Source organism: Barbus barbus (assembly GCF_936440315.1).
Source record: "Barbus barbus genome assembly, chromosome: 20".
NCBI lineage: Eukaryota > Metazoa > Chordata > Actinopteri > Cypriniformes > Cyprinidae > Barbus > Barbus barbus.
The window spans coordinates 29,589,699-29,614,676 of record NC_136748.1 but is presented as its reverse complement, the minus strand read 5'-3'; the positions used below and the strand labels follow the sequence as shown (position 1 = coordinate 29,614,676).

General features: G+C 37.6%; 2 protein-coding genes across 2 annotated transcripts; both read right to left on the bottom strand.

The window, feature by feature from the left end:
- Nucleotides 1–10,198: 10,198 nt before the first annotated feature.
- Nucleotides 10,199–13,751, bottom strand: LOC306885994 (psychosine receptor-like). The gene is made up of 2 exons (XM_079442840.1): nt 13,605–13,751; nt 10,199–12,414 (listed from the first exon to the last, which is right to left on the bottom strand). The coding sequence occupies exons 1-2, from the start codon at nt 13,605–13,607 to the stop codon at nt 11,386–11,388; spliced, it is 1,032 nt and encodes a 343-aa protein (XP_079298966.1). The 5' UTR covers nt 13,608–13,751; the 3' UTR covers nt 10,199–11,385.
- Nucleotides 13,752–18,377: 4,626 nt separating this feature from the next.
- bdkrb1 (bradykinin receptor B1) lies at nt 18,378–19,454 on the bottom strand (the record flags this gene model as incomplete). The annotated part of the gene is made up of 1 exon (XM_079442893.1): nt 18,378–19,454. The coding sequence occupies one exon, from the start codon at nt 19,452–19,454 to the stop codon at nt 18,378–18,380; it is 1,077 nt and encodes a 358-aa protein (XP_079299019.1).
- Nucleotides 19,455–24,978: the final 5,524 nt, after the last annotated feature.

Sequence of the window (24,978 nt, the reverse complement as noted above, 5' to 3'; positions counted from 1 at the left end):
ATGTTGTTCCAAACCTGCATGAATTTCTTTCTTCATTGGAAAGCTCCAAAAATGTAAAAAAAAAAACACACCATAAAACCTTTAAAATGAGTTGCAAATGATGTTTAACACTGACTTTAAATGGTAAAATAAGTTGCAACTGCTGTTTTACTTTTTTAGAGACAGATTTTTGCAAATACTTTTTGGGGTTGCTGTAAATCCACAGTTATTCCATTATTGCCATAAAACAGTCTGATTTGTTAAGTTTCACCTGATATCAGTTCATATACATCCAAACTTTTTTATGCCCACAGAACAAAGTCTTCCACTGTAATTCAAAAATACGGTGTGATATTTAAGATAAGTGTGAATGCATAAATAAAACATTTACTTTTTTGATCCACAATAGTCAACGCAAATGCATACGAAACACACAAAATGTACATTTCAGCTAAGACAGCATGCAATAATGGTGTTGATCATGTAATGCTGATGTAAACGTCACAGTGATGTGAGCTGGAGTGAACAGCATTCCTGTTACATCTCGAAAACATTACGGTAATCGTAGTCATGCTCTGTGTTGTCATGGTGATCACATTAACGGTTGTGCAAACATTACATCAAATGTAATGAGTGCCTTTGGGAAAATAAATCATGAAATGTGGCTTTGGCTTTGTTGCATTTACTGATGATGATTTTTTTATTTTCATTCAAGTTGGAAAGTCAGGTTGAAAACCTGGAAACGTGTGCAAAAATGCAAATAAATCACAGTTCGTACATTACATAACATACATTGCGTTTATGTGTTTGTGTAGAGTATGTTTCCGGGTTTTAACCTCTCATAAGAGGTCTGATTTGCTCAGATTACCACATTAGTCATTGTTCCCAGCAGCACATTAGATCTACACCTGACATTATGTGCTCTGACACACTCAGAAAGCACAAACTCATTATTTTGAGGGAGTTTTCACACCCTGAGTGAAGGGTTCGTTAAGATTATCACATGGGGTTCATGCAAATGTGAGAGAACTGCTGAAGTCAGGTTCAATCCCATAAATGGTACTATAGAATAAAAAAATAAAATAAAAAAAATATAGGCATACATTTTAAATGTATTTGAATTGCATATAAAACCTTCATCCATTTGGATTACACCATTTTAACATGAACTAATAAACTTATTTCAATGCATATTTCTTAAAAGATTTCATGCCATAGTTTATTAACTTTTTGAAAATGCATTTATTTAAATGGCTTAGAATGAGTATGAATCTGTTCATTGCGAAAACAGTTACTTTTATTCAGTTTAAAATGGTGAAACATGCTTAAAGGTCCCATGACATGCTGTTTTTTGGATGCTTTTATATAGGCCTAAGTGGTCCCTAGTACTGTATCTGAAATCTCGTTCCCGAAATTCAGCCTTGGTGCCGAATTTCAGCCACTACGAGCCAGTCCCACAATGAGCTTTCCTTAGGACGTGCCATTTCTGTGTCTGTAGCTTTAAATGCTAATGAGGAGGAGAGAGGCGGGGCAAGGTGGAGGGTGGGTGTGTCCTGCAGCTTGCGCCACGGTACCATGCGCTAATGTTGACAGTGGATGTATGGCAATGGCTCGTAGGCACGCAGTCATTCAAGCTTTTCAGTTTGACCCAGAATCTGATCAGGATGGAGACGCACCAGATGAAGAAGTTGCAACTCAGCGGCTACAGCAGGACGTCTCCTAATGGTTAGTTTAAAATATTGTGTCTAGATACGGTCAGTGTTTCCCACACATAGACTTTACCTGGGTGGACCGCAACAATATCCACCGCCCGCTGCCATCAGCCCCCGTGTCTCACACACACGAGCGCAACTTTAGAATAATATTTATTAACTTTCAGACCCTTTTGGCGGCTTTTTTCCCATAACGGGTACATACTAACAAACCTAGCGACTTTTTTTTTTTTAAACCTATCATTCAGTTGGAAGATGTCTCCAGAACTGCCCCGTGAGCGCGAGGTCTCTCTCCTGGATTTAAGGAGTATAGTGTGAGTGATTCAGGGTTAACATGTTTTATTAATTGGTCGTGTTTACTATTTATACTTGTTTTATGTATGACAACAGAAAATATGTAAATGTGAACAGCTTTAATGGGCATTCAGTTGTATTACAGTATGTGACAGTTCCTAGAGTAGAACAGATCTGAAGTGCCAAAAAACAATGCTTCGCTCGTTTGCAAGCCATGATGTCTCTCGCTCTCCTCGCACAGTCTCATGGGCGGGCAAAGCAGAGAAAGGGGAGGTAACCTTTCCCTGTATGACGACATAAAGGGAAGATTCCAGATTGGGCCATCTGAGCTTTCATTTTCTCAAAGGCGAAGCAGGATACCCAGGGCTCGGTTGACACCTATCGCCATTTCTAGCCACTGGGGGACCATAGTCAGGCTAAGGGAACTCATATTAATGTTAAAAAACCTCATAAAGGGAAATTTTCATGCCATGCGACCTTTAAAACGACTAGCTGTGGAACAAGCAATATTCAGTTAGTTCAAGTATATGAGATTGAAACAAATTGGATTTAATGATCCAATTTGTTTTAAGATAAAGATCCAAATTAATGTTTCTACATTATAGGAGTAGCTTATTAATTTGTTAAAATTGTGAATTTTATATGCAATTCAAATTCCTATATCTTAAATTTAGATCTAAACATGACTTGTTTTTGGACACAAAAAAAGAGTCAATAATGCCAAATCAAGCCTAATTATTAGTAGTGCTCATACTTCTTTTAAAAATGTATATTAAACTAGGCTTTTAATTAGTGCTGCAAATAGGAATAACACTTCAAATCATGAAAAACAGCCTCTTGTTAAGTGTGTTTGGTTTTCATCTGCTGGATGACAAAACAGTTGAAAAAAAATCCCACACTTGACTTGATTGAAGAAGGGACACAAGCCATTTCTAGGGACCAAAACAAATCATCTCTTGAGGTTGGGCTCTTAATTTGGTCCACAATGCAACCACCTAGCAACTGCATAGCAATAAACTCCCAGAACAACTTAGCAACTAATCAGCAACACTCAGTCAACCACAATAACATTGCATATTTGCATGGGCGATTTGTGATGAGGTTAAAAATCACTACAAATGATGGTAATTTTTATATATTTTTTTTTACAGTTGGGGCACTTGCAAATATATAATTTAGGGTTGGGAATGCCAAATATCGTCAGTGGTAAAGTTACAGATAGAAAATTACACGGAATATTGAGTTTGTTCCACTAGCCTTCACTGCTGGAACATTTTCACAGCATTTACCGATCAAATTAATGCAGTGTGGCGAACAAGATGCATCAAACCTGTGAATAAACAGCCTCAAGTGAGAAGAAAAGGCAGGGAATTTGTCTTTTTGGGGAACAGGTGAGATGCATTTCTGCACCAACAAAGATGGTGATATATGATGTTTGCTTCTCTGCATTTCAGTAAATTTGAGATGCATTCAACACAGAGTTGCTTACTTGAGGTCATGCATGTGCGGTTTTCTCATGCTTTATTGGAAACATGAATCATGTCAGCAGTATCGGGGAACAGTAATCAACTGTATGAAAGCAGAAGGTAAATGTGTCCGAGGTTGAAGTAACCTCCACTTATCTGTCTGTAACTGATTAATAGTGATGGATTGTTCACATCTCTCTGTCACGGCATCACCTTTAATCATGTCACGGCTGACTTTTCATTCAGTCATTTATGTTCTTGCTCAGCTGGTCAGGATGTTAAATATGGTGTCTGTCATATACAGCTTTGGCCTCATATGGCGTTAATATGTAATAATGTTCATGTTTGGAGAGGTCAAATTGAACTCTGTAGGCTGGGTAGAACCACAAGACCCTCTTTATCTTCGTCATTTGCTGGATATATATCGTTGGTAGATAATACTAATCTGACATGAAATCATGATATATTCTATGCAAGAACATAAATGCAAATGTTTACAGCTACACAAGCTCAATTTTACACTTCATTGCATTAAAAAAAAAATTAAAACACAATTTTAAAATTTAAGATAAATATGCATTGCATTTTCAGCCTTGCCTACAAAAGACATTAGTATGTAAACTGTCTTTTAGTCAGAACAACATAACTATCATCATTTACAAACTACCATCATGGTGTTACATGTTTTCTGTGCCTGTCTGGACTTTTATGTTGAAGTGTTTCCTGTGCCTTGTTTGTAGTCGGTTTGTAGTTCTTTTGTGTATTGGGTCCCTGTGATTAGGTTCCCATTTACCACGCCCCCTTGTTATCTTGTTAAGCTTATTCTCTTGTGTATAAATAGCCCTTGTGTTTCACTTGTGCTTGGTCAGTTGTTGAATGTTATTATGCCATTGTCTGCCTGTGTTTTGGTTCTTTGTTCACTTAGATCCACGACTCAGCCTGTTTCCTTCAGCCTCTGCATATAACACATGGCAGAACAACAGTTCGATGAGAATCATTCTGAACAAGTTAGCTCATGTTAGATGTTGCTATGCTGTAGATATTCCTAAACTATTTAAATAATCTGTGCTAAACCTATGTGCGCTTTTGAAGCACAGTTTCGAAACTTTTGCGACTCATTGGTTTCGAATGCTTCGGAGTGCTATCGAACTGCCAAAATCATGTGATCTCTGTAAATGAGGCTTTGGTACATCACAACTGCTTCAAAATGTTTTGAAAGTTCAACGGTTTGCTGGGGAGCAATCTCTGTGAACCCATGAATAGACCTTTTTCACATTTCCGGGTGTCTCAGCAGCTGGAGTCATCATAGTTGGGTAAATTTCGAGAGCAATGAATGGGAGACTAGCACAAATATATATTTTGCATTTTTTTTTTCCCCGCAAACTGCACGATTGTGTTTTCACGACTTTCGTGAAAAATAGAGAGAAACTGATTTTATTTTTAAGAGTGTAGACCAGGCATCCTCAAATCTGGCCCACTCCTGCAGAGTTTAGCTCTAACCCTAATCAAACACACCTGCTGCTAATCAGTCTTCAATATCATTAGAAAATCACAGGTAGGTGAGTTTGATCAGGGCTGGAGCTAAACTCTGCAGCAGATTGGACCTCCAGGGAAAGATTTGTGGAACCCTGGTGTAGACGCTTAACTAGTTTTTTGATAATTTGAGGCAAATGTGATATAATACAAAGTATAGTGTTATAAATGTACATTTAGAAAAAAAAATATATATAAAAAAACTTTCGAGGCGTTGAAACGCGTCATCACAATGTCAATGATTTTTTACCAGATTTCAGATCATTTTAATAAATTTTCACACATTTTTTAACAAGAAATTTGCATAATTAAGAGGAAGAGTAGTTAATAATTATCTTATTGAAATTTTTAGACAAGCCCTCCGTAAAACAAATAAAACAGCCCTCACAAATGAATAAAAAAGATACTGTATTATAGCCTACTGTATTATACTTTCAATAAAACGTTTGCAATTGATAGTTTTCACGTGACGGCACACCATTATAGTAACGCCCACCTGGAGGGCAAATCAAAGCTTAGCTGCACTGACTGCCAGCTATTTTTACGCAGATTGCATCGTATGTAGTAAAGCGCAGATATTAAAAGGCGAGATTCAGTGGACACCTTATTGATGATGTATATTTTGTACAGGCAAGAAGATGAAGCCAGAATATAAACGCAATGTGCAAAGTTTCACATTAAATGGTTTCCCATAGAAAACCATTAGAAGGAAAACACTGAGCCGTTAAGCATTGCGTTCATATTCCGGCCTCATCTGCTTGCCTATTTAAACTGTGCATCATTAATGTGGTGATTACTGAATTTGATCTTTTAATATTACTGTTTTAAATATATTAAGGCACTTTTAAGTGTTTTTACAATGTTTTGTCGCACTGAAATATCGCTGCGGGTGCTTATTGCAAATGGCCAAAACTTCATTCATTCATTCATTCATTAATTGTTTATTTATAAAGCACATTTAAACACAACCCAAGGTTGACCAAAGTGCTGTACAGATCAGTAAGCTCAAATAAAAAACAGGATCTATAACAATTTATAAGACATCATACATGAAATTTGAGTAATACATTAAAAACCCACAATCAGCAGATGTGTTTTAAGTTTAGATTTGAAAGAGGAGAGTGATGACGCCATTCGGATTGATACCGGGAGACTATTCCAGAGTTTAGGGCCCGCTATCGGTCTCCTCAATGTTTTAACCTCGATCGACGAACAGAAAGCACTCCAAGGTTGCCAGATCTAAGTGCCCTGGACGGATTATGACAACGTAAAAGATCTGATAAATAAGTTGGAGCGAGGCCGCGTAATGCTTTAAAAACTAAAACTAAAATTTTTAATTCTATTCTCTGTTTAACTGGTAGCTAGTGCAGAGAAGTTAAAATGGGAGAAATTCGATCGAATTTGCGACTACCAAAAACTTGCATTTTGTTCAGAAATACCTTTGTTTTATTCTTTTGAGAGGTGATCTAAATATTTGCGGCTGGGAAACACGCTTGTGCAGCAGTTCTATGGATGTTTTGCTCTCCAAGTCTTCGAGACGGTCACGTGACTGAAAACTATCAATTGGCTTGTAAAATCAGTTTTCTTTACACATGCTTGGCCTATTTTTGTTGCATTTACACAGTTTTGACCAGCAGGCATAACCACAGTGTGTGGTGTTTCTAGTGCTTCGAAACAGTGAATCATTTTGTGAAGTCTTCAAAATACATGTACACCTTTTATGTATATGTTCGGGGTAGCACGAAATTGAGCGCTGAAGAAACATCACCTGGAATTCAGAAAGAAGATTTACCATATGAGTCCGTTTAGTCCACTGGCAGAAAAGTAATCCACTCGATACCGCTAAAAATGCCAGAGAAGTCACCTGACTCTCGCGTGCTTCGGAATGACCAATTTTTATTTTATTAATACCTTTTTTATTTTTTTATTGAACAATTTTTATTTAATAAAATGTCTTCTGTTATATAAACCACACATTAAAACAAAAAGTTAAATTATAATTAGTTCTATCGTCATCGGTGACAGATGTGACCTGATTGGTTCTTTGACAGCGACATGTCCAACAAATACACCGTCCAGGTTCATCTGTCCATTGTGGGAGGAGGATTCCAGCGGTTGACCAGCAATGTTTTTGCTGCTGTGAGAGCAGCTAACAGTAAAGATCTTTGTTGGACGGACAAGGTGAAGTCCTAAAACTCCTAAAAAATGGCACGGAGTCAACAAATGGAATATGATATGATAGGTCCAGTGAGAGTCCAAAAAGGTGAGAGAGAGGGGTACCCCCCCCCAAAAAAAGCAAAAACGTGCCTAAAACTCCTTGGGAACAGAGATTACACTTAGGAGAGGATGACAGATTCACATAAAAATGTTTCATTGGAGTCAAGTAAACCCTATGCAGCAATTTCCAATGAATCATTTGGTGATTAGGGTTTTTAGAAGACAATTTAAACATACCCCATGCCTGATCGCAAAATAAAACATGCACATCCTCATTAAGATCCTTAGCCCAAACAGCAGTAATAGATAAAGGTTTGTATGAATGCTCAAGAAGAAAGAGATAGATGACTGAAGCAGAGGAGGGAGATTCCTCAGAAGGAAGGATTAGTTTGTGTAAAGGGTGAACAGGCAGAGAGTTCCAAGGCACCCCACATGCCCATAGGGCCGATATAATGCGCAAATACATAAAAAAAAGGTGCCTGGCAGATTAGTCGTGGCCTAATGGTTAGAGAGTCGGACTCGTAATCCAAAGGTTGCGGGTTCGAGTCTCGGGCCGACAGGGATTGTAAGTGGAGGGAGTGAATGTCCAGCGCTCTCTCCACCCTCAATACCACGACTGAGGTGCCCTTGAACAAGGCACCGAACCCCCAACTGCTCCCCGGGCGCCGCAGCATAAATGCTGCCCACTGCTCCGGGTGTGTGTTCACGGTGTGTGTGTGTGTGTGCATTTGTTCACTACTCACTGCTGTGTGTGTGCACTTGGATGGGTTAAACGCAGAGCACCAATTTCGAGTATGGGTCACCATACTTGACAATACGTTACGACTTTACTTTACTTTAAAACCCACAAAATGCAGTTACAAACAGCAATCAGTTTTTGGCAGACGATTAATTTTCAGCAAGACACCATATTCGGTAATGCGCTATATCACGGTAATGAACATGCATGATATTGTTATCGTGGGCACTTCAAAATACCAAGAATAATTATTTATTACAAATTATTCAGAATTTTGAATGCATTTTAAGAATACTTTTCCCATCAACTGTATGCTGCATCATGGACGTGTGCAAGCATGGATGAGAAGCGCATGGCAGAGCGTGCGAGAGACGCTCTGGATAAAGCGCACTTTAGCCTTGTTCAGACTATCAGACAAAATTTTTGTGCAAATCCGATTGAAATCCGATCATATTTAGATGAATGGCAACGCACTACATGAAATCCGTTTTGAGCTACATTCGTATGTGGTTTGGAATCCTTTTTAAACCAATCTTCCTAACACTGTTCGGGAAGCAAACACACTCTGTCAGTTTAAATCTAGATTAAAGCCCCATCTCTTTAACCTGGCTTACACATAATACACTATCACATTTTTATGATTCAAATCCGTTAAAGTATTGTTAGGCTGCATTAATTAGGTCAACCGGAACCGGGAACACTTCCCAAAACACCTGATGTACTTGTTACATTGTTAGAAGAATGGCATCTACGCTAATATTAGTCTGTTTCTTTTTTATTCCGAGGTCACCGTAGCCACTCAGATCCAGACTGTATCCAGATCAGATGGTGGATCAGCACCTAGAGATGACCTCTACAGCCAGGACACCTAGATGAGCCCCAGAGACTGATCCCCAGTGAAGACCCTGTCATCGGGACAAGACCACAGGAACCAGATGAATCCTTTGCACAATCTGACTCTACTTTAGCCTAGATTTAAACTGCTGATTTTGTCTGGCCAGAGGAAAATGACACTATTTTGACAAACTATTTCCCCGTCTAAATACTGTAAAGCTGATATAAAGCCACCCAGCTTTATATCAAGCCAATGTAAAGCTGCTTTGACACAATTTGCATTGTTAAAAGCGCTATACAAATAATATTGACTTGACTTAAATCGGATTTCTGGAAATCCGTTTCAGTCTGACCGGTCAGATCGTAGTTTTTCACGTCCTCACGCCACGTAAAACGTAAACACATCAGACGTTTTTGCAGAAAACATGCTGAACATCTTTGCAGAAACAAGCTTGTGTCGTTTTGAAGTGCAAGTGAAGTGGGAAAAAAACAGTATACTGCTAGTATACGTACCTTTTTGTTTTTTGAAAGTAGCGGAGACCAAAAAGAAAAAAGCAAAGTAGCGGAGACGGCAGCGCGGAATAAAGCCGCACATTGAAGCTTCCTGCTTTTCTGCCACTGCCTCATACGAAGAAATATCGGCTAATACTACAGCGCAACCGCAACGGTAAGACAACATCTGTATAGCAAACTGTATTGTTAGCGTAGGCATAATAATGCAATGGCATTATCATAGAAACCAAGGTACATTCAGTAAAAACGAAACAGCGCTTATGGACACACAAATCGGATATGAACAGTTGCGATACACTGTGTGGACAGTCAGTTATTCAAATCAGTTTACATCCGAATATGCACAAAATCGGATTTGGGCCGACAGTCTGTATGAAGCTTTTCACTCTCTGACAGCAGATGGCGCTAAACATAATGCAGCTGTTACCCCGGAAACTGCGGAAACACCTTTCTGTTTCTGAAAGCTGTTTAAATGATTTAAATAGCCATTCAGATTCCTGTATTCATCACAGCGACAAATATTTAAATATTTAGACTTAATAGGCTACTTATTGTCAAACTTTTTAACATTTTAATCTGAACTACATGCCCTAGATATTGTTTGAAAGTGTTTAGATTCTTTATTGTTCGGTCACACTTTACATTAGGGCTTCATTAGTTAACATTAATTCTAAACATTCATTAATGTTGGGTAATTCCAATATTTAATAACACTTAGACTAACACAGAGTTGTTTATTTTTTTTTAACAAAGATTAAGACCTTCTGTAGCAAATGTAGCTATTGCTCATTGTGAATGTTAATGCATTAACTAAAGTTAACTAATGAGATCTTATTGTAAAGTGAGACCTATTGGTCTTTATAATTCTTTTGCACTTATGTAAAAATTTGTAACTTTATAAAACATTTTTTGTGTGTATTGCTTTATTGTTCAATATTGTGATAGTACCGTATACCGTGATACAAACATTAGCAATTAATCGCAACATGAAAATTTGATACAGGCTCTGGCATATCCCTAATGTGAATATTATGTCAATCAAATGTATGCATTAAAAGTCATCATAGCAATTTTCATCCATAGTCTGTCTGTTTAAACATCTGCGTTTAGCTTCAAATTCAAATATTTTCCCTCTTATTCCATGGATTTTACCCGTTTCCCTTCACTTGTTACCAGTGTTTTTGTGCCACCATGCGCACGCAACTGCAAGTCATTGAACACATCGTGTATGAATGTTAAATATTGCATATGCCCCAAACCTTTGAACAGTTGTGTAGTTTTAAGTCATAAACAGTATGCATTAGTGTAGAAAAATTGTATTATTGAAAAGCAAGGCAATGTTGTTATCAAATTAGGACACAGCCTTGTATAATCTATCACACTCAGAATATATTTAATGTTACACTTCAGATGTTTATAATATTTTGAGCAATATATTGGTGTGAAAATGAAACTGTGCGACCTGGTGCCTCCACCAGATGAAATCAACAGGAAATGCTGATGAAACACTTCTCATGTCTCAAGACCAAGGCTTTTCGGAAGTGTACATCGTCTTGATGCAGACAGACAGTTCACGGACAGTCTTTGTGTTTAAATGTCAACTCTTCCTTAGTTATCATTTCTTTCAGTGATTTTTAAAAAGGAATAGTTTGTTTGAACATTTTACAACCTGGATGTTTTGGACAAATGAGCTTAGGCAGACAGATTCGGCTTGTGAAGTTGTAAAGCTTCAGTTCATTCCTCAGTAGCTTTTTAAAAACAGTATCCACCTTTTTCTTCAACGCGGAAGTAAACCTATGGGTGAGACTTCCGGTTCATTAGCCGCTATATAGGTAAATAACGAGGAGAATAACAACGTGCAGTAAACGGTAAAACTACAAACTACAAACCAGTATGATCATAATTAAGATAAATATTAAAATAATATGGTAAGACACCTATTTTCAATATCAAGCAGCAAAACAAATAGTTTTGTACAGATAAAAATAGCTGGACGCGGATGAGACCGGAAGCTAGACCCATAGAATTTACAAACGGCCATGCCCATTTTACAGCAAGAGAAAGGTGGATAGCATATATAAACATCAGCATGATCCGATCACAAGCGGTCAGTGCTGAATTCAGTCCTAAAGAGTGCTTCTGTGATTGGAACGGTACCAGTTCCAAGGATTTGGTTGCTTTGTTGTTCCATCTCTTTTTGACACTCTTTCTTCCATGTTCTCCTGAGGATGAGTAACATATTTGAAGCGTTGGCTTGACCCGTTCTGCTTGTGAAGCAGTACAGGAGTGGATCGGCCAGGCAGTTGAGCATCGCGAGGAAGATGCAGACCTTATATGCAATGAAGAGCCAGTTGGGATATGGACAATCCTCCAGCAAAACCCTCAAAACCATCATGATGTGCACAGGTCCGAAACACAAATAAAGGGTCAACGAAATGCATCCAAGAAGCCTGAAGACATGCCGGCGCTCCACTGACCCAAGCGCTTGGTTTCTCTTCACATCTGAAAATATCCGCCAATAACAGAAACCCACAACCAACGCAGGAATGAGGAAGCCTACAACAAAACGAGCAACATTGACTATTCTTTGCCTTTGGGGCAAAGGAAATAAATCCAAGCAGATTTTGTTATCCTCATCGTAGATACTGTCTGGATGCACGGTCATTGCATTTAATACAACAGTAAAAATCCAAGCAGCAATGCTCACGCTTGCCGCAGTCTTGCGCTTTCTAAAAGTGCAAAATTGGAGCGGGTGAACGATGGCTATGTAGCGATTCACAGCGATGCAGCTCAGAAGCACAGCGCTGGTGTAGAAGTTCGTGAAGAGCAGGAAAACCCAAACAACACACATCGTCTTGCCGTGAGGCCACATGTCGTAAATGCCGAATTGAACCCACACTGGTAAGCACATGATAAACAAGAAGTCCGAGAGAGCCAGGTTAAACAGATAGACGCCCAGCTCGTTCTTCTGACGGATGAGCCGATACGACACAAACAGGAAGAAGGCATTGGACGGGATGCCGATCAGGATCACAGCCAGTTGCAGGCCTACGAATGCCATCTTTTCAGGATGTGCAGACGGGTAGCAGTCTTCTGTTTCGTTCGTGCCGGAGTTGTTCATCTCAAGCTAGTTTAGAGATAAACATAATTTACTGTGTGATAGTTTTACTTCACAGAATTGCAATTTTGAACCAAATTACTCATGCAAAACTAGTTTAGTCACCATTGCTTCAAACGTCTTTTCTTGATACACTTTTCTATAAGTGAATGTTTAATTTTCAATAAGAGTTTTTAATTTTAATTTGAGATTTTTTAGAATTTAGATTCTTCTGTTCAACAAGGCTGCAGTTATTTGATTGTAAATAGAGTATAAACAGTAATATTATAGTGAAATACGATTACAAAAAAAAAAAAAAGCTATTTTGCTATAATAGCTAATATGAATATATTATAAACGGTAATTTATTTCTGTAATGCAAAGTGTCACATGATCCCTCAGAAATCATTCTAATACACCGATTTGCTGCTCAAGAAACTTTTCTGATTATCAATGTTGAAAACTGTTATGCTGTCGAATATGTTTGTAGAAACTGTCATACATTTGATATTTGATAAATAGAAAGGTCAAAAGAACATTTATTTGAAATGTTAATGTTTTGTAACATTTGATATGTAATTTTGATCAATTTAAGGCATCTTTGCAGAATAAAAAAACTGTTTATTTCAAAGAAAAATCATAGTGATCCCAAACCTCTGATGTAGATCAAACACTGACATTTGATTCCCAAGTAATACTTGAACTGAAACACCTTTAATGCAATCTAAGTTTCTTTTGGATTAAAGCATAACATTTAAGTCATTTTTAAGCCATTCGAGAGATACATTTTCACTCTTCCTCACATAACACTATCATATTGATTTAGAAGACTTTTAATGTACCCTCCTTGTAACATAGACTTGTAATATTATAATATATGGACTATTTTTCATTTTTATGATGCTTAAGCTCAACCGTCACTGGTTGCTTTTGCTGTACGGAAGAGCAGGGTAAATATTCTGCCGATGATCTGCTTATACAAAAGAAATAAGCAACACGAGAGCGAGTAAATGATGTCAGAAGGAGTGAACTTTCTCTTTAAGTGGATTTATTTACTGACCCACAATATCTATCACAAAACAGCCCAAATATTACTAGAATAATGTTGTAGCTTCACTAGAATGTTGCAGTAAATCAACCAAACAAACCTTTGTACGTGTCACACCATAAAAAGCCCATGTGCTGAATATTAATCTGAAGAGAATCAAATCTAAACTCACCATAAGTGCAGCGATTCAGGAATCAGTTTTTTTGGACAAAAAATTGAAATATGATAAGATTTATAAAGATATACATGAAAGAACTGCACGTACAACGATCTCCTCCACATGGAAGGAAATAACAGCAAACATCACTTCCTTGTTTGCTTCTGTTTAACCACAGTGTGCAGAAACCACCAAACACTCAAGAAGGTGACAGTGACTGTTCTGCCTTCCCGAAATATGATTTCTCGCTCTTCTATTTATGTTTCTTATGCTTAATACTGCTCTTTTTTTCTTTTTTACTATAGGCTTTTGTCCCCCTAAAGAGTCACTCATGTTGTTCTTGGATTACTGTCTTTATGTTTTTGATAATGAGGTTGAGTTATCCGTCATCACTATGTAAGATTGCAGTTTGAAATTTGATATTTTACCTGCATGATCATTTTGCAAAATTTCCCATTGTTTGTGTTCTTTGTGTTAGTAGAAATAAATAAATTCTTATGGTTTAAGCAACGTGAGTAAGTGAGTGAATAATGACAGAAATCTTCTTTTAGGTGAGCCACTTCCTCTTTACACGAAGCGTTTTAATTGCAGTGGTTTGTTTTGCATTTCTGCCAGATGAACAGGTGAAGTCAAACATCTCTCAGAAACCACAGACAATATTTCGATAACAGCTTTGCATGTTTGTTGCAGCAGATAAGATGCATTTCACAACTCTCTTTTCTTTTCTGGAAACAAATACACACGCCAAACAAATGCACAGGTTTGGACTCACCTGCTCATTTATAAATGATTATTTCCACATCTCAAAATAACCGTGAAGTCATCAAAACAATTTCACACATATTCACAATTTATATATTTTTTTACAAACTTTTTAAACAGAAGCCTTTAGGTTTTTAACCCTATAAAGCTACTGTATCATATTTAATACACACATTCGTAAGGCCTGTAAATGATCAAAATTTTGCTGAATATCCTGATACCATCTACTCCATGGCTTCTGTTGTCTGATTGACTTTTTAATCAAGTAAATGTCCTTTTTAGTGTAATTGTACAAACGTCCAGCTTCAGCTGGTGCTTCATGTGTCTTCTTGCTGTCAAATATTTACTGATTCTTATCAGGTTAATGTAAGAATAACTGCAGTAATATGTCCAGATGAACTCTTACTGGACTGAAGCAGCTCAGCTTTACTTGATTCTCCATCAATCATTTTCTAGAAAAATCAGTGCGTCTCAAATCTGATCATCAGGATCTTTTGAGGAGCGTTTGCTTCCAGAAGCTTTACTTTCACTGTTCCTCAGCATCTATCTATCTATCTATCTATCTATCTATCTATCTATCTATCTATCTATCTATCTATCTATCTATCTATCTATCTATCTGTCTATCTATCTATCTATCTATCTATCTATCTATCTATCTATCTATCTATCTATCTATCTATCTATCTATCTATCTATCTATCTATCTATCTGTCTATCTATCTATCTATCTATCTATCTATCTATCTATCTATCTATCTATCTATCTATCTATCTATCTATCTATGTTTTCTTTTTATGTGTAATAAAATACACATTTGCAATCACTTCCTATTTATTTAATTATTTGTTTATTTATTTATAGCATTACTTGTACATTTGTGATCACTTCCTATTTATTTATTGATTTATTTACTTATATATTTATTTATTAGGATTACATATACATTTGTGATCACTTCCGATTTATTTATTTACTTATTACTTATAAAATAGTGGCTATTATATTTAATATTTAATAAATGTTATTATTTAATCTAAACTCTTAAGTTTTGTCATAAACAGAAATAATTAATTTGCTTATTTTATTTGCAAACATAAAAAGTCCCGACTTGTCTTACAAGTATTTGTCATGAATACAGTATTCCATATAAATGGTCTTAATGGTAAACATTTATTTTTTATCATTTAAGGCCATCTGTATTCCATATAAATACTTCACATCCCACAACACATTGTATTAAATAAGCCCTTTAATCCTCATTTGTTTTAGATTTATTAGACTAACCAATTAAAAAACTGCTGATCAGATTTCAATTACAGTTTTTTAGTATTTGACACTTTTCAGCAGTATTTTATCTGGACGGTTGCTTAACCATTTCTCTAACCTGTTCTTCTGTCTCACCAGCTCGTGTCATAAAACCTCTCTGCACAAATTCCTTTTAGACTGATGAACTGCAGATGCAGAAGTGTTATCATACCGTACGTATGGAAAGTTTAAACATCTGGATTAACAGCAGATAACTGAGGCATTTTACATGTGATGTACTATGTGGAATGAGAGTGGTTTATGTGAAGAATTACATGGAAATTGCCTGGCTGTATATGTCATTTCTGAAGTGAAGTATTACATCCTGGCTGCATCCCAGTTCTTGTACTCGTAGTACACTAGAACTGTGTTCTGGTGCTGGAGAAAGTACATACTTGACCTCTGAGTATGCAGTAAAACTGTGCCAGTTTTGGCACATAATGCATCATAAAATAGTGTCTGGATACTTGATTCTGTTTGTGTTGCATGTACATGTGCATTCATTAAGATTAAAATGATAATACTATTTCAAAATTACAAAATACATAATATATAATAAAACAAATAAAAATCAAATATATTTATAAATAAAAATAATTTAATGACTGGTACACTCTAAAAAAATGCTGGGTTAAATAAGAAATAGTTTAGACCCAGCAGTTGGGTTACTGGCCAGAAGGTTGGGTTAACACAATTGTTGGTTGAAAACAACCCAGCATGTGTTCTGTCCAATATTTACACAGCACTGGGTCGTATTTAACCCAGTGTACCAGTCATTCAAATGTATTTTATTTATAAATATGTTATATATTTTGTAAATACACACAATATGCATGTGTATGCATTCTGTAGTGGTCTTTTCTGATATCACTTATATCAGTGATCAGGATCAGACTACTGCAGTTTAAACCCTGTATGATATGTTGCCGTTCCTAATAAATGTCCTGGTGGGTTCATGGGAGATGATGGCACAGTTGTGTGTGGTTTAGTAGAGGATAATTTGCTTATCCGTTGTTGAGTATTTGCATGTTTACAAGATAGCAGCAAGGTATAATAATAAACATAGAAACACAAGATTATGATGTGCAAAAATAACTGAAATTACAAATGTATTGCCTGCTTTTTTAACTAGGCTAACACGATTTATTTGACAAAGTTTCATTCTAAGAACCCAATTTGATAACTCATCGTAATACAGATTTGCAGCCGCTGTGTTATTTCTAGTAATGTAAAGGAATCTGACTGCTGTAGCTGGTTTTGTAATGATGAATTAATGACATTCATTTGCCGGTTTAATGTAAATATTATGTTTAAAGTGTTTCTTCTCCATATTTGGTTTAGAAGTCGAATGACCTCACCGACAGCTTTATGACAGTTTAAGCAATGTTTACAGACACAAACAGAAATCTGTGCTAGTTTAGTTAGTTCTGTACAGGCTGCTCCTATGAGAGTTGATTGACAAGACCGTCTTACGTTAGACCCGCCCTGAGTGAGCTGAGAGCTGTCCGTCTCTGGTGCAGGGGAAGACTAGGATGTCTCTGAGTGAGTGATTGAGGTGTTTTGTTGTTGGATGTAATAATGAATAAAGCAGTCATCATTTACTCCCGACATCTGATCCACTGAAGACGCAGAGGATTAAAGTTAATTTTGCTTTGAAAGGAATGTGCCGATCCCGGATGTGCCTAAAATCATTCGTTATCCAGAAGAAGTGAGTATAAGGGTTTTTTATGAATCTTTGCAAATCGCCTTTCCTAATAATGTGCTAGTTAGCCAGTTTCGTGGCTGACGTTTACAGTCCGCTCGTCACTCCACGGAAGAGAGGGCCGGGGTCAGCAGAGCTCATTAGCATTTAAAGCAACATGGACTATAATAGCTGGCTAAAAACAGAGCTGATTTTGACAGGTTTAAAAAGGTGTTTTTTACACTACTGAGAAATTTTAACCAAAGAATGTTATAGACTTAAAAAGCAAAAAGGGCATCCGTTGACCCCTTTAATGAATTCGTGACACTGAATTGTGTTAACAGTGAACCATATCTGAGCTCTCTTCCAATCAGTAAAGCATCATGTTAGCATCTTTGACCGCTGCAACATCTCACTTTTTTTTTTCTTTTACCATATGTGCTGTGGTTTTGTCAAGTTTAAAGAGGTGCTTGCTGTGTGAAAGTCACCTGATTAGGACGTTGTCTATGTAGGCGAGACACAGATTTTGGCTACAATTTTGTTTTGGCTAAATTAAAGCCAGAATGAGCCAAAATATATTATTGTGCATTTGGTTATGTTAGTATGTTATTGTGCATCAGAATCAAAAAGAGCTTTATTACACACAAAAGGTCTTGGTGTCAGGAGCTTCCAGTGCAGACATATATGCTTAAAGGTAAGGCTGTGCAAATAATCGAATGCGATGATCATGCGCATCTCGTCAGTAAAGCTGGTTCTGTGATTAGTAGTAAATCTCCATCACCTGCTTTCATATGAAGCGGCATTTACTACACAGAGCCGTAGTTCACTGACAAGCTACGCAATATAATGTTCATTGTTAGCGATGTATCGCCCGCGATTATGAATGCGATATTGTGTAGCTTGTCAGTGAAATACGGCTCTGTGTAGTAAATGCCGCTCCATCTGAAACTTGAGACATTTTATGAAAATTAGTTTGATTAAAAACCTCATAATTTCATCAATACTAGAATACTAGAAACGTTGTAAAAATCTCAGTCTAGTCTTTCTCATACAACACAACAGGCTTGATTTGATTGGCGGTTGTCGTAGAGGTTAGACCCGTTCGCTGAAGCGCAGTCACATCCGAGGAGCGTTTCCTTCTCTTATAGATGCTGCTGACTTTCCTCTTGAAATAGTTTCCTGAGCAAACATACAGCATCGGATTCAGGCAGCTGTTTGAGAACGCAAGGTACACAGAAAACTGGCTTCCGATGTTTAGAAAGTGAGACCACTCATTCTCATCCAAAACCTTTAGATCACAGAGTAAGTCCAGCAAAGTTACGAAGTGAAACGGTCCCCAGCAGATGAGGAAGAGCAGGGTGACGGCACACACCAGGGCCGTAGCCTTCTTGTCGTTTCTGTCCTCCCAATAACCGTTGTATCTCCGTCGCTTCAAAGCCCGGATGATATTGATGCAGCAGAACGTGATGACCAGGAACGGCAGAGCGAAGCCCACCAGATTCAGCTGCAGAAGATGAGCGAGTCTCCAAGTCGTGTCGGGATAATGCAGGTAGCATTCGGCGGCTCGGTGACCTGGAATATCTTTCAGTTTTCGCATGACAGCCGTCGGAGCTCCCATTCCCAAACCGAACAGCCAAAGAACAACACAAATGAACTTGGCGTAGCGTTTCCGTCGCAGCCACATGGCCTTCATGGTCAAGACGAGCGCGAGGTAGCGGTCCACGTTCACCATCACCAGCATGTAGATGCTGGTGTACATGTTGACGGTGATGGAGAGGTTGACCACCTTGCACATGATCTCTCCGTAAGACCACATGAAATAGTTCAGGATGTTCATGGCCCAAAACGGCAGACAGACAAGTAGGATGAGGTCGGCCAGCGCCAGATTGCCAAGATAGATCTCAGGCACGGACCAGCGGTTTCCCTGGAGCAGGAACACTAGCAATACGAAAGAATTTCCCAGAATTCCTGTCAAGCACACGGTGAAGATGTACGGTGGAATGATGGAGTAGACTAGCTGCCACTCGGTTGAGTTGAAAAAATCCAGGTATGATGGAGTGACGGATGCATTTGGAGGCTGAAGCGTCGCCAATGACACAAGCTCTGACTGCATTCTAGAAGATAAAAGAGCTGCTGGAGATCAGATTGAACATCATCAACTTATTGCAGTCTTCTCAATTGGTTTACTTCAGTTGAAATTTGTTAATGTTATAATTATTTAAATTTGGGAGCTGCTGTTTTAAACTTTATTAGTTTAGAACCAGAGTTTTTATAGTTAAAACTAAAACCATAAAAAACAAAACTTTTGTGGCTTGAAATAAAATAAACTCTTAAAGTAAAATATTACAAACCTTATTTTATTTCAGCTAGATTCTCATTTTAATGTGGTTTAATTTGTACTAAAATGGAATTAGAAAATTAATAAAAATGACAAAAACACAACAAAATGAACTTTTAAAATGAAAACAGAAAATATAAAAATAAAAACTTGTTCAAAATTTGAATACAAATAAACTTTCTGAACTGACATCAGAGATTTGGTGTCTAATCTATTCCAGAGTGACTCTTAAATTAAACTTTACAGTGTGTAAATATCAAAATGGAAATCTATTAAGACTATATTAATTTAAATTTAGGAACTTTGGTTTCTGATGTATATTTGTTTAAATTTGGGGTTTAATCTAAACACTTAAAAACTAAACAAAAATAAAACTCTTAAGTTACACTTGATAATGTGTCATTTATTACAGGGATTTTTTTTGTCATCCAAACCACTTTGATCTAAAATATTTTACGCTATTTTACGAGGTAAATATTAACATTTCAATGATTAAAAAACACATATACATGTTCATAATTCCCTGATGTCTTGTGACTTACATGTAAACACATAAAATATGTATTGTATTAATACAATATTTTTTATTAAGTGTTATATTTTGATTGTTTTTACTTTAAAATTGTTTGTTTTAATTTGACATTTTTTCTGATTTAATCAAACTTGATCCCCAATTTGGGGAACTATAATTGTTATTTGTTTATAATTGTGGGAATTCATTGTTAAAACAAATTGCACAAACTTTGATTCATAAATAATATATTATCTTTACTTACCTTACTTTTTCAGTTTTTCTCTGTTTTCTGTATTTTTCCGGTGGACTGATATTCCTGCGTTCTCCTCGCCTCACAGTCTTCCTGTTCTTGCAGGAGTGTTCAGTCTTTACAGCCTCATTCCTCCAGAGCCATTGAGCAGCTGCTGAGGCTGAATCTGTTTATACTCAGAGTTTTTCTTCCCTAGTTGAAGACACAAACACTGTTAACACACTGAAGAGAGACAAATGAAGCCTTCAGAGTAAAGCAAACATAATGCATATTGACCAAAACTCTTGTGTGGTGCTGGAATTAATTGGCTTGGTTCGATATTTGAAAATATTATATACTTCAAATAATACTAATAGAACATACAATACTGAAAATGACACAAATTGGGCAAACAGTTTGACATTTTTATCATCTGTATTTATTACACCTGCAGCTTTTATGAGCTCATATTATATAACTAGATAAAAAAAGTTTTGGTGTGGGCTTACAGTAACCCTGAAAGTTTCTAGTAGTTTTAAAAGCTTGACGCAAGTTTGAAGGTTTTTAGTTTGAAGTAGTTTGAAGTTTAAAGGTTTTGGAGGCCATGCAGATAGATAGATAGATAGATAGATAGATAGATAGATAGATAGATAGATAGATAGATAGATAGATAGATAGATAGATAGATAGATAGATAGATAGATAGATAGATAGATAGATAGATAGATAGATAGATAGATATAGATAGATAGATAGATGTATTGTACAAGGTTTCTCTATTAGATCATGAACACTTGTAATGTAACGCATCTACCAGCAGAGGTCAGTCTTAGCTTTAGATGTTTTTTTTTTGTTTTTTTTTTTGCTGTGGGAATACTATTTATTATGTAATGGCCAAAAATGTACCTCTGATGACTTCCTGGCAATCAGTTCTGGGTCTCTTGAGTGCTTTTGCAGGCACTGTGACTCTCAGATTAGTTCTGTATTCACAAAAACTTGCCCCGGCAGAATAACTTATACTAGGAGCGTTATCACAACTATCTTCACTTGATGTTTTAAGGAGTAGTATTTTTATATTTAATATGGAATGCATATATGAAATGACGAAATTCACAAGTAATATTTATCTTGGATGTTCTGTTGACAACATGAGATCAGATTCTGTGAAGCGGAGAGTTTGAGATTGCTTTTGCAGAGCTATAAATACATTAAATCAGTATTATTTTAGTCCATTTGAGATACTATTATAGCTTTTATTCATATTTTAGCTTTGTTTTTGTTTAACAAAAATATTTTATACTTTTTTTTTTTCAGTTTTAATATTTTAGTTCCCCTTCAGGAACTTGAGCTACGTCTGAAACGCTTTGGGAACGCCTTCAGCGTGACCGTGCTCTGAATCATCTGTAGAATCAGTCCAATGGAAGGGCGAGGCGTCACGGGCGGGTGACGTCACGACCAGGAAGCTATAAAGGCACGTGAGGTGGAGCCGGCTTCAGCTTTCTGTCATTCAGCAAGCGTTCTGTGTGTCTGCTATTTGTTTTGTGAGTCTTATTTGGTGTTGTTTGTCAAAATAAAGCACTATGTCCAAGGCCGCAAGTAAGTAAGGGTGATGTCGGATCACGCTTCAAGCTGTGTGTTCCTCCCTGCTCTCACTACAATCACGAGCGGGGATACACACAGTTTGCGCGTGGTCTGCCTGGGCGCGAAGCATGCGGAGTCGGCTCTCGAGGGAGTGAGCGGCACACTGTGAGCGGCTTCCGCTACGCACGCTTCGCTCCCGGAGGGCTCTCTTCGAGAAGGGAGCCTTTGCTAGTGTTCCTCACGGCTCTCGCACATGGATCAGGTGGAGGGGATGAAGACGGGCGAGCCCCTATCTTCTTCCTTTCCCATCAGATCCAGCGCCCGCCCCGCGGGTTCTTCCCCCAGTGAGAGGGCTCGACGCTCCGCTTGTCTTCCTCCGAGGAGGTGGAAGTGAAAGACGTCGATGAGCTTTGTAAAGCTGCAGTGTTTGCACAAGCATATTATGAATGACGACATTATATTTGCGCTGTGAGCTCGAAGATAAAGGGCTGATTGTGCTTTTTCCCGCCGTTCCGGTCCGCCATTGCCGAGCAGGGGCGGAGCCAGACGATGTAAACATTCGGGGCTTAGCCCAAACCCATGCATGCTCCCCCGTGGAGATTTTTTCCCAATTACGTCAGCTAAATGCACTATTTTTCAGGCTGTTTGAGATAATAGAATGCCTAAAAATCTATACACTATATGGGAAAATTATGAATGTTACTCAGTAAAATAAAAAATCACCCAGTAGAGCCTATAACCTATTTTGTATTTAATTGTTCTCCAGCTGTAGTGAATCCAAAACACCAAAAATGTTAAGGATGACTCATTTTCACCCCTGGCAACTAAAAAGAGGCAACCATTATCTGAATTTTAAGTTAGCCTACATAGGTAAAATTAGAATTTGGTGTAAACATCATTACTAATCTTAAGAGTTCAGTTCTGTTTATTTTGTGCTTAGCTGACAAGTTTGCTACATCAGATTTAGGCTGCTCTGCTAGCAAACAGCAAATGCTGCAGTGCCAAGTCAAGTGGTCTTCAATACTCAAATATCAGGCCAACAGAAGAATATTTACTAAAATTATATTATATTATATTTCTTTGGGAAATAGCACAGTATGATAAACAACATTATTATGTTATGGTACTTTATTTGTTTGACTACTGGTCACGTTTCTCCTGACTCTTCTTCTCTTACTCATGCTCCACTCATCTCTGGAAATGTCTTCCACTGAAAGAAGAAAGTATAAACCAAAGAAAGAATAAGTGTTTCTGATCACAAACTTAAGATGCAAAAAAGATTAAATGCAAATCTTGTTCTCTTACATTTACTTCTGGCATCTGTGCTCCTCTTTACTCATCTGCTCTTCACTCCTTACTGCTAAACGCATTTTCATCTCTTGTCCCTCTTCCAATTCACCTGCTTTCATATTTCATTTCATCTCTATTTTCTTTGCTTTCTCACTCACTCATCCCTTTCTTCTCCACTCCTCAAATCCAGACTTCTACTTGTCCTCTTCTCTCCTGTTTCTCCACTCTTCATCACACATTTTTCTCCTCTCTCCTTCTCTTAACTTCTGCTTTTCACTTCTTTCTCACTCCCCTCATCATCTCTCCTCCTCTTGTCCTCCAGCCTCTCCTGCTCCACAGGTGTATTCGTGTCCTTGCCTCTTCACTCACTTATTTTTCCTCCTTGCTCATTTTCAGACTTATCTCCTTTCTCCGAATTTAATAAATATATACACGTAAAAGCTATTAACCATACAGAAATTCTGTATATCTAACCTATTTAGTAAACATATTAAACATCTCCATTCTTTTGCTCCTTTTTCACTCTCCATTCTCTTCCTACACGGCCGGTGAGGTTTACTGTTCCGTATAAACTTTATGTCCATATTATTAGCCAGTAAGCTCGCTACGACGCCGGTGAAACATACAACAGCCCGCCAGATGACTACGACGAAGAAGATGATTTATATTCTTAGGCCGTGTTCACACTTGGCGTCTTTTTTGACTAGAAAAAGTTGACAAGCGTTTTTTTTATGAAAAACAAAGCTGGCAGCGTCTGTTACAAATAGCAGCTGAGAGCGTCTTTTGTTGTCATAGCAACAGCTGTAACAGTAGCCTAGCGCTGTGTACTGCAGAAATGTCAAGAAAGAGTAAAAAGTTGGCTCTTGCGTTGGCTTTTGAAGTTAACGGGAAAGAAAATGTCGATTCACAACGACGTTTGTGGGTGCACGACATTATACGGGGAAGGAACCAATATTATGATAGAGTTTTGTGCTCATATCATACAGCTCCTTGTGCTCCGAAACTAGTACGAGCAGTCTATCTACCGGCACCTTCTCCATTTTTCTTCTTGTTGTTATGGAAACGACAGATCTCGCTACTCGCTTGTCATTGGTCAGCTGTCAAAAAGGCGCTTGACGTAGGGCGTTTTTTTCAGAAAAGTTGAAATTTTTTCAACTTGAAAAAACGCTCTGAGCTGCAGAAAAAGACGCCGGCGGTGGCGTTTTAAACAGCGCTCAGGACTTTTTTGAAAACACTGTTTACTCCATAGGATTATAATGTAAAACAGACGCCGGCAGCTTCGAAAAAGACGCCAAGTGTGAACACGGCCTAATTCGTTAGTTTTTTGTCAGTTGGCAAACAAGCTGAGTGATGACGTCATTTTTGCCGCGTGCACCTTCGCGCTCGTGCGGACGCGTCGAGTACCGTCCGACACCACGCACAGTAATAGAGCTTTTGTTTAATTTTTTTGCCGCTCCTGTCAGAAAGACAGAGGAAATGGAACAAAGTTGAAGTTATTTTAAAAAACCTAAAAGATTCGGGGCTTTTGACAAAACATTCGGGGCTTAAGCCCAATTAAATCATTGTATACATTGATTTTAAACAGTAACGTTTGCTCTGTGTTGATTAGCTTAAGCTATGATTTGAACTAGCATTATGAATGATAAGAACCACAGTGGTTTTCAATCAATGCTATGCAAATACCA